We start from the raw sequence: 14,812 nt of genomic DNA, 5'->3' as shown, positions 1-14,812 counted from the left end.
TTGGGGAAATAAGGATTTTTGACTTTTACTTTTCTCTGTGTTGAATCATCAAAGTTGCTTTTGTTCTTTGGTTGAAATTGTTATGGTTGTTCCTCATGTCTAACAAAATGCAAATGCTGGCTAGGCGGGTGTCCCCTTCCTCCCTCACCGCTCCACGTGCGTCCCTCCCGAAGCTGCACGCTCGGTCAAAGAGGAGGGTCTTCCCCGAATAGAGATGGACCGGTCTTCAGTCGAGGGTATACGAGTAGCTGCGCTCCCCTGCTAGAACCTCCAAACAAGCTCTCAAATCCTAAAAATAACTAGTCTTATTCACTAGCATTTTATTTTCAAATTGGACCAATAGTTAAACAGTTACTGTACATAAACTGTAGTAAATATATATACATATATGTTTATATCACTGGTGTATAAAAGAATGATTTTACTTGGAAAACAGAAAGACAATGGAAAATAAGAAGGCAAATCAGAAACCTGATCTGGTTGATACATAGAGACATACAAAAATTTAAGTAATGATTTTCCTTAGACTATTTGATTTAAAGAAAAAATGTTCTAGTTAAAATACTAATTTAAAGGGAAAAAATTAATGATAGAGCTAGTAGCCTTTATTTACATTTATTTTTTCACTTCGGGCACTGAGTTGACTAGTACCCTTTAAAATTGAAAATATCTGGGAGGGACCTGGACCTTTCAATCTTATCTGTACAACAAACTAACTTTCAGTCTTAAAATAAATAAATAAAATGAAATTGAAAATAATTCCAAAATGATGTGAATGATTGTTTACAAAATCTTCATTTGCATAATTATTTTTTACAAAATACATAAAAAATACTGTTTTAGGGGTTTTTTTTTTGCTGTTTTTACTAAGTTGCTTCCTCTCCTTGTTCTTTTTTAAATGGGTAGCACATAGATTGCCATATGACATCTGTCTCAGATTTGGAGTTTTCTTCAGATTTTACCCTGAAAATCACAAAGACATCCTTGTGCACGGTAAGCTGTTCCATTCTACTTTCACAAATTTCACTAGTAGTATAGTTGATTGGCAGGCTAATGAATTAATTACCAGACCTGTGATAAATGAAAACGACTATTGCCTTTGACAGTCTATCCTGGCCTTTGTTAAGCTATTGAACAGATCTATTTTAATAAGTCACTAGACTTCACAAAAGTTAGTTTAGTTGAGAATATGAAGTATAAGGAAAATTTGTTTGCAAGATGGCTTTTCTTTATTAGTTTCTTCATTGTTTTCTGTTACCATGGTAGGCTTTATCTTAAAAATAAAAAGTTCATATCCTGTTCTTAATAACTCAACACTCAATTAGATTATGCTATGTGTACTTAGTATATTTATATTATGTGAGGAAATCAATGAAGAATTCATTAATATTATTAAAGAGTCCGCCTGACATAATAAAAACCTGGGTTTTAGAAAATTTAGGCAAATCTGTGCTAAGCAAAATAAGTCAGAGGGAGAAGGACAAATACTGGATGATCTCTCATCTGTGGCATAGGAGAATCATGACAAGGAAATAGACAGTATCAGGTGATAATAAATCCTTGGGCTTGTATTACAGAACTGAGACTAGGAAGCAAGAGAAGAATAGATGCAGCAGCAATGATGAGGTGGACCAGAAGTAGTGGGGACAGATATTGATGAAGGGTTGTGGGTGTTTGGCAGTCATGAAGTGAGACAACTATGTTTATAACTACATCAAAACCATCGACGTTAACACTGTTGCAAGCATGTGACCTAACCTATGATTTGAAAAAATGAGATATATTACCATCAAAATGCTGTACTTGCCCCCTGAATTGAGCGTTATGCTTTTTAGTAATGTGAGTTTCACTACAGACAAGTACACTTTTAAAATATGTTTAGAAAATGCATGAATTTGGTCTGAGCACAGCTGGGTGTGGCCCCAAAGCCAAAAAAGAACAGAAAGAGTGTGTGCAATTAATAAATTGCAACTAACAGGTTTTTTATTCCATTAGACAAATCTGAACAGACAAGTATATTTTTGCCACTCACTAGTTTGTTACTTTAAGATTCTTAGGTAGTTTGTACTTCAGACTAATTGCTTTTAGAAAAGTGGTAATCTGTCTTGAAGACTAGTTATGAAGGTAAATGAACTAATTCACATATTTGTTTGTGTAAAAACATCTCTAGATGTACATAGAAATGTGAGCTTGGTAAAGTATATTTTTAAATAATTTCTAAATGTACATTAATACTAAGATAACAGCATTTGTCTTTATCAGAGACATAGGATGCTGTTAAGAAGTAAGCATTTACTTAGGTTTGAATATATATAGGTGTTGTTGATAAAGGCTATAATATTTTTAAATTGCTGATCTTCAAAAGATAATCTCAATATAAAATACAGTCAGAAACTAGATAAAAGTTAACTTCAGTTATTCATCTGATTCTTTTAACTACAGCGTTAAGACTAATAGTCAAAAGATTTCAGGACTGTTTCAGTTTATTTGATCCAAAATTTTATATCAATTAAGCTCATCTATTAAGGAATTCTTTAAAATTAATTATATAATCAGTATTGTTAAACAATGCTGTTTCAGTTTACTTTCATTGTCTTTCACCTAAGTCAAAGTATAGGACAAATATAAATATAAGGTCGGGTTCAAAAACTGACTTTAGATGCATGTCTTTATGGCTTTCTATAGTCAGATGAGCTAATTGAATCCTTGCCCACTCTGTCAGTGGGAGTTACCACTGACAACCCCAGATGTGTAAAACCCTTCACAACTATCCTTTCTTATCCCCCTGTCCAATTTTTTTTCCCCTGTATGTCAATTTCACTGAATATAGATTGTATGATGTTCTAGCTGTCTTTATGCTTAGAAACAAATTTTTGTTACGGCAGTAGCATTGTGCTACAGGAAGTTTCAGAACACGTTTTATATGCAAACTTAATCACTAAGACTATTTTTTGAATATAAAATCTATTTTCTTATCTTGAAAATAATCCATTAAAAATGTATTTTAAAAGACTGGATGCCTAGTTGGAACTTTTTATTGAATACCAGCAGAAAAAAGAAAGTACAAAAATATTTCCTGGTATAGGTGTGGAGAAAATCAGCATAGATTTTGTTTTTTTCTTTTTTTATGAAGTGTCAAGAATCAAACCCAGGCCCTTACACATAAGAAGTATTTACTTTACTGCTGAGTCACATTCCCAGTCCTCGAGAAGATTATTTTCATGAGAAAAAAAGTTGTTGTTTTTTTGTTTAAGATTAAGTGAAAAAGTAGATTTTTGTATTCCTAAATACAAGGTTTCAAACACATTTAATTTTTTTTGTGCTTACAATATGAATGCATTCCTGAAAAATAATATGGAAAATTTCTGAGTGGCTAGGCCTATTTTTAATATATGTGTTTTAATTTTAGACAGTAGGCAACAAATCATAGAGAGAAATATACATATATATACATACATATATATATATATATATATATATATATATATATATGCCTCTCAGAGAGCCCGGCAAGCTACTGAGAGTATCCTGCCTGCATAGGCAAAGCCTGGCAAGCTCCCCGTGGCGTATTCGATATGCCAAAAACAGTAACTATAACAGGTCTCATTCCCCTGACTCTGAATGAAATTTTAGTCATTGGGAAAGACGAGTAAGGAGATGCTGCTAAAATCTCAGGGCTGGGATGTATAGAGACATTAGTGGCACCCGCTTGAGTAAATCGAGGAACAACAGGATGACAGTGATACAGTGATTCTCGGTTTTTTGGTTTTTTGGGGGAGGGGGGTCACACCTGGCGATGCTCAGGGTTTACTCCTGACTCTGCACTCAGGAATTACTCCTGGCAGTGCTCAAGGGACCATATGGGATGCTGGGAATTGAACCCGGGTTGGCAGCTTGCAAGGCAAACACCCTACTCACTGTGCTATCACTCCAACCCCAGTGATTCTTATTTATTAATGAAATTACAAATTTGTGTCTAATTAAAAATTAGGAAGTTGAAATAACAAAATGTTAGGAACATCCTCTTGGATTTAATTTTAATAGTGTATGTGCTGTAGGCTGATAGTGGTTTAGGATGTTTTTCTCATTTGATAGAACCATTTATGGAAAACTTATTTTCTTTGCAATTTCCTTCGACACAGATGTACCGCATACTATTGCAAAACTTAAACAGTTTTTAATCTAATATTTTGTATTAGTAACTGTTTTAAGTCTTGGACATTCAACGTGACTTGAAACTGTGAGTCTGTATTGCCAGTAATGATTGAATGATAATTTTCCAATGTATTCTGGTCATATTGCTATTTTTTTCTAGGCTTTTGCACTTTATTATATGCTATCATTGACTGTTAAGGCTATACGTTAGGACTAAAACATTGTATCACTAAGCTCTAGTCTATTTTTTGTGTATAACTGTGGTGTTCACTTTGATTTTCCAGCAACATTTATATTGTTTTGGTATGTAAGCTCATTAAAAATATAATCAAGTGACCAGAGAGATTGCTCAATAGGCTGGAATGCAAGCTTGTATATGAAAGGCCTAATTTCTATTCCCAGCACTGCACATTTTCTTGAACACTACCAGGAATGACCCTGAGCACTGAGCCAGGAGGTAACACTGAGCATGACTTGATATGATCCCCAAACCAAAAATATATAAATAAAAATGTATGGTCAAATGTACCTTTCCATATCCTAGGTCTACACTGAGTAATTTTTATTCTGCTATTTTTTTAAACAATTTACCTGAAGATGAAAATACTAATTTTTAAGAGTCCATGCTTCATAAATATACATTAAATAATACTTTTGACAGGGGATGGTTTTTCTTTGATACATTGTTTATTGAAACTTCATTGTAATATCTTTGTTTCAGTATACTTTTTTATTCTGCCTTTCTGTTAGTTTGCATTAAAATATTGACTTAGTAAGGTAAAGGTAAAGGTAAAGGCCCTCCCGTTGATCGTCGATTTGCTCGAGTGGGCCCAATAACGTCTCCATTGGAGACGTTACTGTGTTTGGCATATCGAATACTCTCGGTAGCTGGCCGAGCTCTCTTTGTTGTTACTGTGTTTGGCATATCGAATACTCTCGGTAGCTGGCCGAGCTCTCTTTGTTGTTACTGTGTTTGGCATATCGAATACTCTCGGTAGCTGGCCGAGCTCTCTGAGAGGGGCGGAGGAATCGAACTCGGGTCGGCCATGTTGGCCGCTTGTAAGGCAAACGCCCTATCGCTGTGCTATTGCTCCAGCCCATTGACTTAGTAGCACGTTCAATTTATACAAACTTTCCCTAGTTGGGTTTTTTTTTAATTATTAATCTTTTGGGGTTTTGGCCCATACCCTGTGGTACTCAGGGTTTACTCTATAGTCAGGGGTCACGTCTGGTAGGGCTCCAGGGGCCAGTTGTGGCGTCAGGGATCAAATCTGGCTTGGCCACTCAGAAGGCAAGCAAGCACCTTACCCTTTCTAGGCTTCTTTGACCTCTTCTTAATATATTGTTAACAAGACTATTTTTTGTAGAAAGTTTTTCTTAATTTATTAAATTCAAGATGATCTAGTATACTAGCTTAAAGTTCACATTTCTGAAATATTTGTACTTAAAAACTTCTTTTAATAAAGTGTCTTTATTTAGCAAAGTACACAAATGTAAGTACAGTGGCATATGTAAATTTTATGAGCATGTCTTAAAGCATTATTAAACTTCACTCTACCTGCTTGTCTAAAATCTGTGGGCACACACTTAAAAAAAAATCCCTGACCTAAAAGGACCCTGAAGAGCCTTAAGAGTTATACGTAAGTATTGCAAACAAGATTCCATGAGGAACAAGAAGAACTTTGCCTATCTTCTATCTAATCCTAAAAAGAAAAAAATTTATTTCAGTTGAGAGAGCATATTCTATTTCCACAGTTGAAAAGATTGAATAAAAGGGCTAAAATGTGTTAGCCATTAAATATACATATACTTTGCAATAATTTCTCTTCATGTATTTCCTAAGTCATTGATCTTCATCAGTGTTCTGACCCTTTAATATATATAGAAAATGTTTTCAATTTTTGATAGTACCTTTTTTTCAGCATTAGAATTTCTAACTTTGCTTTTTCTTTTTTCCCCTTTTTGGGTCACACCTGGCAATGCACAGGGGTTAGTCCCGGCTCTGCACTCAGGAATTACTCCTGGTGGTGCTCAGGGGACCATATGGGATGCTGGGAATTGAACCCGGGTCGGCCGTGTGCAAGGCAAACACCCTACCCGCTGTGCTGTCACTCCAGCCCCCCTAACTTTGCTTTTTGTCTTTAGACAATGTGATCTTTTATCTTAATTGTTTCAGGGTTTTTTGTTTGTTTGTTTGTTTGTCTGTTTTTTTGGTGAGAGGCATATCCAGCAATGGTTGGGGCTTATTCTGTAATCAGGAATCATTTCTGGCTGGCTTGTTGGGGTTGGGGATTATAGGGTGCTGGGGATTTGATCCAGGTTGACTGTGTGCAAAGCAAGGGCCTTTCCTTCTGTATGTTGCTCAGGAGCCATATCTTATTTTTAATAATCTGGGGCAGTAGCAATAGTACAGGGGTTAGTACACTTGCCTTGTGTGCAGCCTACTCCAATTCAATTCCTAACACTGAGTGATCCCTGGGTACAGAGCCAGGAGTATGCCTGAGCACTACCAAGCGTGGCCCCAAAACAACAACCAGAAAAGAATGCTAGTCTTTTCGAGGTCTATTTGTCAATTCCCTGAGGTTTCTCAATGATGCTTTTTCTTTTTCTTTTGATTAGGGGTCACATTTTACTGTTTCCCTGTTTATAATTTTACATACATGTTGGCCTTTATATAAATTAGTTTTTCCTCTTGAAAAGGTCTCTAAAGTGCAATAAGGGAGAAAAAGGTCCTAACTGAGACCTGGTAAGGTTTATGATGTAGTTGTCAGCTAATAAACACTGTGAAGTTTCAAAATAAGTATTGAAGAATAGACTTTATTTGAACTGTCTGTTCTTAAGAGGTATTAACTCTCAGGATTTGTTGTGAAACATTGTTCATGTCAATAGGTTTTTTTGAGACAACCTCAACTTCTGAGGATTTTCTGGAATAGCAGAGAAATGATTAGTGAATCATGTTAACAGGGATGTGGATAAGTGTTTGCTGAGTATTTTGATTTGGGGATCTGTGTACTGCAGGAAAACCTTTCTTCCTGCTTTTTTCTTTTAATTTTTATTTGTGAGACACCATGAGGTACAGTTGTAGACTTACAAAATTTGTGCTTGTGTTTCGATTATACAGTGATTACAATGATCAAATACCCATCCCTTCACCAGTGCCCATTTTCCACCACTATGGATTCCAGCATCTCTCCCACCCCCATACCCCCCCCCCCCCCCCCATCTCACCCTGCCTCTGTGGCAGGGCATTCCCTTTTTTTCTCTTCCTGCTTTTTTGACAGCCATCACCTTCATTCATCTTGGTTGCTGAAAGGCAATGGGGAAAACTTGAATGTAGCCTAGTGGCTCAGAACTTGACCTTTAAAAATGGACTGTGTTCTCCTTTTTCAGCCATGTGTCTATGCCTAATGCATTGTTTACTATTGGATCCTTCCATAACCCTAGCGTTAGATTAATTAATGTTCTCATTCTCTCAGATCAATATTACTGTCTGCTCAAGTAAGAAAGGGCTTATTCTTCCATGGATTCAGTTTACTTAGACTTCTTGGTATACAGGTTTCTTACTTGTGTTGATTTTTAAAATAATTACTGTTTTATGCAGTGTTTTATTGTTCTTATATCCAAATGAGGCTCTTTTGCAGAATACTACATATTAGTAAAAGTTTCTTAATTAATGCTTTTTAAAACCTAGTCTGGAAAATAAATCTGGGTCTATATATTGGGTACTAATGGGGCAGTAGCACAGAGGGTAAGGCGTTTGCCTTGCACGCGGCTGACCCGGGTTTGATTCCTCCGTCCTTCTCGGAGAGCCTGGCAAGCTACTGAGAGTGTCCAGCCCACATGGCAGAGCTTGGTGAGCTCCCCATGGCGTATTCGATATGCCAAAAACAGTAACAACAAATCTCACAATGGGGACGTTACTGGTGCCCACTCAAGCAAATCAATGAACAACGGAAAGACAGTGCTACAGTGCCGTGCTATATAGTGGGTGGGGGTGTTATATTAAGAGAAATAAATAAAAATCTAACCCTTAGTTGGTGAAGTAAAAGTAAGTTGTATGCTCTCAATTTGATTCTTAATTTAAAATTTGTATACTTTATGATAGATGAAAGGCACTGATGGAGTCAAAATCAGTCTTTAGTTTTTTTTTTCAGACTAAATGTTATTAAAAGAAACATTTACAATTCAGACCAATGAGTTTGCTGCTAGTGTCTTTGATTTTAATCTTACTTTTCAACTAAACTTTAAATTTTTCTAATGGCTTAGGTATGAAACATCAAGATGAGTCAGTATCGTCATAATTCTTCTTAAATCTTCATTTAAAACTTTTGAATAATCTCTGGCAGTAGAAACCTATTAGTCCATACTCATTCTTGAGTATTAAATCAGCTCTTGGTACTTTGGGGTGCAAATTGACCTAATTTTGACCTTGAAAAACCAATCAGCTAAAGAAACTTAATTATTAAAACACATCTGTGCTGTTTTTAAATAGAAAGGTTTGTCTTGAACTTGCATCGTAGATTTTAGTGAGACATCTGGTTTATATTTTAGTATACTCATTAAGTAAATTTTATGCCATAGAGGAAGCACACTTCTAATTTTGTCATTTCACCTCTCCCCTTAGTTTTAGATTTCTCCTTGTTTGATCATATGATCAAGAGCAGAGTTTCTTGAACTTTTTTTGCTTTCTACCCACTACCCATCTTTTTTTTTTTTTTAATTTATTTATTGAATCACTGTGGGAAAGGTTACAAAGCTTTCAGGTTTATGTCTCAGTCATGCAAATATCAAACACATTTCCCTTTACCAATACTTATTTTTTACCATGAAGAACCCCAATAAAACCCCACCCCCCCACCCCTCCCCATCCCTGTGAGGCAGATGAATTCTAGTTAACACTCTATCTGCTTTGATTAGATTCATTGTTTCAATAAAAGATTCACCACTATTATTTAGAGTTTACCCCCCCCCCCCCCCAAATCAGACATGCTGACAAAGCATTGTGAAGTGATTTGCTTTCTACAGCTGGGTTCAAGAATTAAATGTTGGTTTTGGATTTCTGCTATTTTACCTATTGACCCTGGAAGTATTTCTACTGAAAGTCAGATAGTTAAGAAATTGGTTTCTGTGTTCTGGAGTCGTGGCCGTGCTGGAGAGCCGCTCGCGGGGGGCAACCGGTGGCCTCGGTAGGGCGTGAAGGGTGGAGCGAAACGCCCCCCTTCCCATGAAGTTTTAGTCGCCCCCACACTCCCGGCTCATACCTGCTGTCCACAAGGCTCCCATGTGGCCGCCATCTTTCTTTCCAGAGAGGAGAGGGCGAATGGGGCAACACCCTTTCCCCTCCGGCAGACTTGATGGGCTGGATCAACGCATAGTCCGTTCACTTTTCTGCTCCAAGCTGCTGGGTTCTGCATTAAGTCCTTGTGCTTCTGGGGCCATGGCCGTGCTGGAGAGCCGCTCGCGGGGGGTGACTGGTGACCTCGGTAGGGCGTGAAGGACGGACCGGAACGCCCCCCTTCCCATGAGGTTTTAGTCGCCCCCACACCCCCGGCTCATACCTGCTGTCCACAAGGCTCCCATGTGGCCGCCATCTTTCTTTCCAGAGGGAGGAGGGCGGAAGGGAGCAACACCCTTTCCCCTCTGGGCAGAAATGATGGCCTGGGTTAACGCATCGTCCGTTCACTTTTCTGCTCTAAGCTGCTGGATTCTGCATTAAGTCCTTGTGTTTCTGGGGCTGTGGCCGTGCTCCAAACTTAACTCTGATTTTCAGGGAGAAAGATTGGGTCGTTTACTTCTCATTGATCACTTTGTATACAGAGAGATGTCGCCGCGCGGTTTTGAGAAAAAGTCCTCGTTCCCGCATACTCGAGCTGTGTTTGTAGAGGCTTCTGGTCACCGGGGTTCCATCTGGGGGAGGCGAGATGCGGCACCTACTCCATCTGGAACTTGCCGGTGCTCTCGGCTCTTTTTGGAACCTGTTTTTTTGTTTTTTTTTTTCCCTCCGGGATCCCGCACCCTCCATGTGTTCCTTCTCTTATGCTGAACGCTTCAAAGATGGCACTGGGGGGCGGGCTGTGGGCGTGACTTCCGGAATCAGAGGTTACCTGGGAGGTGTAGTCCGGCAGATTTGAGAAAAAGTCCTCGTTCCCGCATACTCGAGCTGTGTTTGTAGAGGCTTCTGGTCACCGGGGTTCCATCTGGGGGAGGCGAGATGCGGCACCTACTCCATCTGGAACTTGCCGGTGCTCTCGGCTCTTTTTGGAACCTGTTTTTTCTTTTTTTTTTCCTCCGGGATCCCGCACCCTCCATGTGTTCCTTCTCTTATGCTGCCACTACCCATCTTATCCAGAGAAATACAGTGCAGCATTGATTGGTTGATTTTTAATTATTTTTTTTGTTCGCTGTGTGTCTAGAAATATCGGCAAATTTTTCACTACCTGCACGTTAGTTACACGTGGGGTTACAACCCAAAGTGTAGGCTAGAATCTAGAGCAAATTTATTTGGTTTCCAAGTTTATTTGGTCTCAGTTCCCACCAATTCCTGCCCTCTTCTTTTAGAACTCAAAATATAAAAATATACTCAGTTCCCCTCTTGAGATGTACTGTTTTTTTTTTTCTTTTTGTTTTTTGGGCCACACATGACTGGCTACAGGGCTTACTCCTGACTCTGCTCAGGAATCACTGTTAGTGGGACTCAGACCATATGAGGTGCTGAGAATAGAACATGGTCAATTGCATGCCAAGATATGCATCCTGCCAGCTCTACTACCTCTTCAGCCCCCAAATCCACTTTTGTTAAGCTAACAAACAGAAAGCACCCACCCTGGGTAGAGGGAGAAGTATTGCCCACTTTGGGAAATGCTGGTCTAGCAGAGGTAAGTTGAAACTCTCCACTGGTGACCCTTTCAACCTGAAGATATCTTATGTGACCCCAGATAGTTAGGTTTGTGTATATATAAAGCAGGTATTTAAATAATGCATTTACTGAAAATAAGTCATAAAGAATTCTATTTTAAGCAAAATTTTAGGATGGTTTGTAACCCCTGCATTCAGTTATGTGATCCCAGTTGGAGTTGTGACTCACAGAATAAGAAGGTAGACGGTAAGGGCCAGAGTGATAGTACAGCGGGTAGAGCTTACACATAGCCAACCCAGGTTCAATCCCCAGCATCCCATATGGTCTCCCATATACTGCCAGGAGTAATTCCCGAGAGCAGAGCCAAAAGCAACTCCTGAGCATTGCTGGCTGTGGCCCAAAAGCCAAAACAAAAAAAACAGTCTTTATAAGATACTCCCGAACTTTTGCTATCTCGAATTTTTTCAGTTAGGCTTAAATGGTATTAGAATACACCAATCTTGGCATTTTTTTCCTCAGAAACTGTTTTTTGACTACTTATATGAACTGAGAACCATGAGGCATGGATATACAACAAGCCAAAACAGTTTCTCTATTCATAAGGCATTAGTGAGGGAGACATAGTAAATTGCATCTTAGAACTATTAGATAAGATTGAAAATAATGAGTACTTTACCATATATGATTAAAATTGTAGTTACATAATAAAATACTTTAAAAATGATGCTAACTGAGGGACTGAAGATACAGGATGGTGGGTGAGGTTTACGCTTGAATTCAATCCCCAGCACCATATGTGTTTCCCTGAGCCCCCACCAGGAGTGAACCCTGAACACAGAGCCAGGAGTAAGAGTGTGGCTCAAAAAAAGAAAAAGAATTTTAAAAAAAATATGCATGCCTTGCACATGGCCAACCCAGGTTCAATTCCTAGCATCCCATATGGTCCCCTGATGCACCGCCAGGATTAATTACTGAGTCCATGAATCAGGAGTAACCTCTGCATCACCGGGTGTGACACAAAAAGCAGTGTGTGTGTGTGTGTGTGTGTGTGTGTGTGTGTGTGTGTGTAAAATGAAATACATAAGAGAGAGATGTCAGGTATTTGCTTCAAAATAATTCATCATATATAGAGAGTGGAGGGAGTAGAAATGAAGTAAATGCACCAAATATCAGTAGCCATTGCACAGAGGTCATAGGTACTCAGAATTTATGTTTATATGTTTAAAATTTCTGTTACAGGTTTTTTTTCTTTAATTTTTTTTCCCCCAAAGAATCATAGTAGGGCAAGGGATGCATCTCAGTCATAGGGTGCATGCTTTGTATGCCTGGGATCTTGACAGTGTTCTAAGAAATGTGTATAAAAGAGTGATGGGCAAAGGTACTGTACTGAGGGAAGTTGTATGCAACTCTTTCGCAACTACCAAAGCTAAACATACAGCTTAGGTCCCAAACACAGTAGAAATGTGTTCTTGTGTTCTCCAAAAAGATTTGTACAAAAAAATGTCCACTGCAGGATAAGAAGCTTACGGAGCATGTGGCTGTGGCTGCAGATCTTGGCACTGCATACGGTTCCCCAGACATCCCCGGGTGTAACCCCGGAGCACAGAGTCAGACTAGCACAGAATGCTTTTCAGAGACCTGTCTCGTCACACTCGTGACTTATTTGGTATGTGAGGGTAGACTCAATAAATGTTTAAGTGGTTACTTTGAAAATAGCTCTCGTACATGCTTTTGAGTAAAACACTGTAGGCAATCATAAAATCACATAAGTATTATACTAGAATGTTGGTTTTGTTGTTGTTGTTGTTGTTGTTTTGCTTTTTGAGTCACACCCAGCAATGCTCGGGTTACTCCTGGCTCTGTACTCAGTAATTACTCCTGGCAGTGCTTGGGGAACCATATGGGATGTGGGGGGATTGAACCCAGGTCGGCCGCATGCAAGGCAAAATGCCCTACCCACTGTACTATCACTCTGGCCCCTAGAATGTTTTGTTTTGTTTGTTTTGTTTTTAACTTGTGCTAATTCTTGTAGTTTAAAAAAAAACTTTAAAAGCTTTTTTTCTTTTTTAAGGAAATCTAGTAAAGTAGCATCATACACAAATAATTCAAATAAACTATTCAGGGAAAAAGACAAAACAAGAGTCTGTGAGAGGTATAATGGTCTGTTTAGCGCAGATGATTCTTCCATTTTATTTAGTGAACATGTGTCCCAGAATGCACATGAAGTGGCAAACACATCTGCCTTTCTTCACTTATTATCAGCATCCAAGTATTTTTCTAGTTTGAGCATCTTGCTGGATACATGCAGTCCCTGTCTTTAAAGGTACATGTTTTTACTAAAACATAGCATTCTATTCCTAGCCATCTGCTTCATCTGGAGCCCTGCAAGAGTAATGGTGACTTGAAGCATTGCCAGAACTGGTTGTATTGAACTTACTGGAGTGTGGATTATATGTTAGTTTTTAGTTCAACATCTTACTTTTTTTTGGTTTTTGAGTCACACCTGGCGATGCATAGGCACAGGGGCTACTCCTGGCTCTGCACTCAGGAATTACCCCTGGTGGTGCTCAGGGGACCATATGGGATGCTGGGACTCGAACCCGGGTCAGCCATGTGCAAGGCAAATGCCCTACCCGCTGTGCTATCGCTCCAGCCCCTCAACATCTTTTAAGGGATTTTTCGGGGTAATTTTTTTCTTTTGGTTTTTATTCATACTGTAATTTACAAGGTTGTTCATAATAGAGTTGTTTAATGCATACAGTGGTCTAATGCTAGTCCCATGACCTATGTCTCCCTCTGTCCACCCATGTCCCCAGGTTCGCTCCTACTTCCTAGCCTGCCCTCTTGACAGGCATATAACAAATCTTAAAGAAGTGGCAAATGGAATTTGTCAAAAAATAAATCAGTATAGACATAGAAAGATTGCATTCATCTGGGGGATATAAAGTAACAAAATAGGAGATTAATACCCAAGAATAGCTGAGATCAGCACCAGGAGGATTACTCCGTAGCTTAGTGGACAATTGGGCATTCTAGAGGAAAGGGCAGCTCAGATAGAGAAGGGAACACCAAATAAAGGGTGTTTGGTGGTCCCTCCCAGGAGGGAGGGGAGATGCATGTCGAAAGTGGACTATGGACTGAACATGTTTGCCACTCAATGCCTCTTTTGCAGACCACAACACCCAAACGGAGAGAGAGAACACAGGGGATTGTCCTGCCACAGAGGCAGGGGGGGATGGGGGGATGGGGGTGGGGGGACATTATCCATGGTGGTGGAAAATGGGCACTGGTGGAGGGATAGGTATCTGATCATTGTATAATTGAAACCTAAGCACAAAAATTGTAAATCTACAACTGTACCTCATGGTGTTTCACTAATAAAAAAAAAAATGAAAAAAATAAAAAAAAAATAAATCAGTATAGGTCAGTTTTTTAATTGCTGATTGCGAAGTGCTTTTAACCAATATAAAAAAAGATGTTAATTCATTATTGAAACATGTGTAAGATCCCTTCTAAAACTAGGAATAAGTATACCTTTCTTCATTTAGTAGAGGGCAACCACATGAACCATCAGTGAGTGCCGTGCTCAGTACTACAGGTTAGGAAGTTTTCCTGTCCTTCAGAGAAACTCCTTAGTAAGGCTGCTTACAAAACTGATTTCAAGGATATTAATTCCCTAAACTATTGCCTGTGGATGAAGCTCTATATTGGTCCTTCAAATCTGAATGATAGTCTAGCTGGAGAGAGTATTCTGGGTGAGGGTGTTCGTTTTGTTGAGTTTTTGTACTGTATCCTTCCATA

At 38.9% G+C, this 14,812-nt stretch overlaps 1 protein-coding gene across 1 annotated transcript in view; it reads left to right on the top strand.

Annotated features, from left to right (window-relative positions):
- Positions 1-14,812, top strand: part of PRMT3 (protein arginine methyltransferase 3) — a 124,022-nt gene that overhangs the window by 78,001 nt on the left and 31,209 nt on the right. Inside the window, exon 13 of the mRNA XM_056132582.1 lies at positions 907-993. Within this exon, the coding sequence (XP_055988557.1) occupies positions 907-993 (87 nt within the window). The remainder of the gene's footprint in view (positions 1-906; positions 994-14,812) is intronic.

This window comes from Sorex fumeus, unplaced genomic scaffold (genome assembly GCF_029834395.1).
Source record: "Sorex fumeus unplaced genomic scaffold, SorFum_2.1 ptg000007l, whole genome shotgun sequence".
NCBI lineage: Eukaryota > Metazoa > Chordata > Mammalia > Eulipotyphla > Soricidae > Sorex > Sorex fumeus.
The sequence above is the reverse complement of the archived record's forward strand: the minus strand, read 5'-3'. Positions and strand labels throughout refer to the sequence as shown.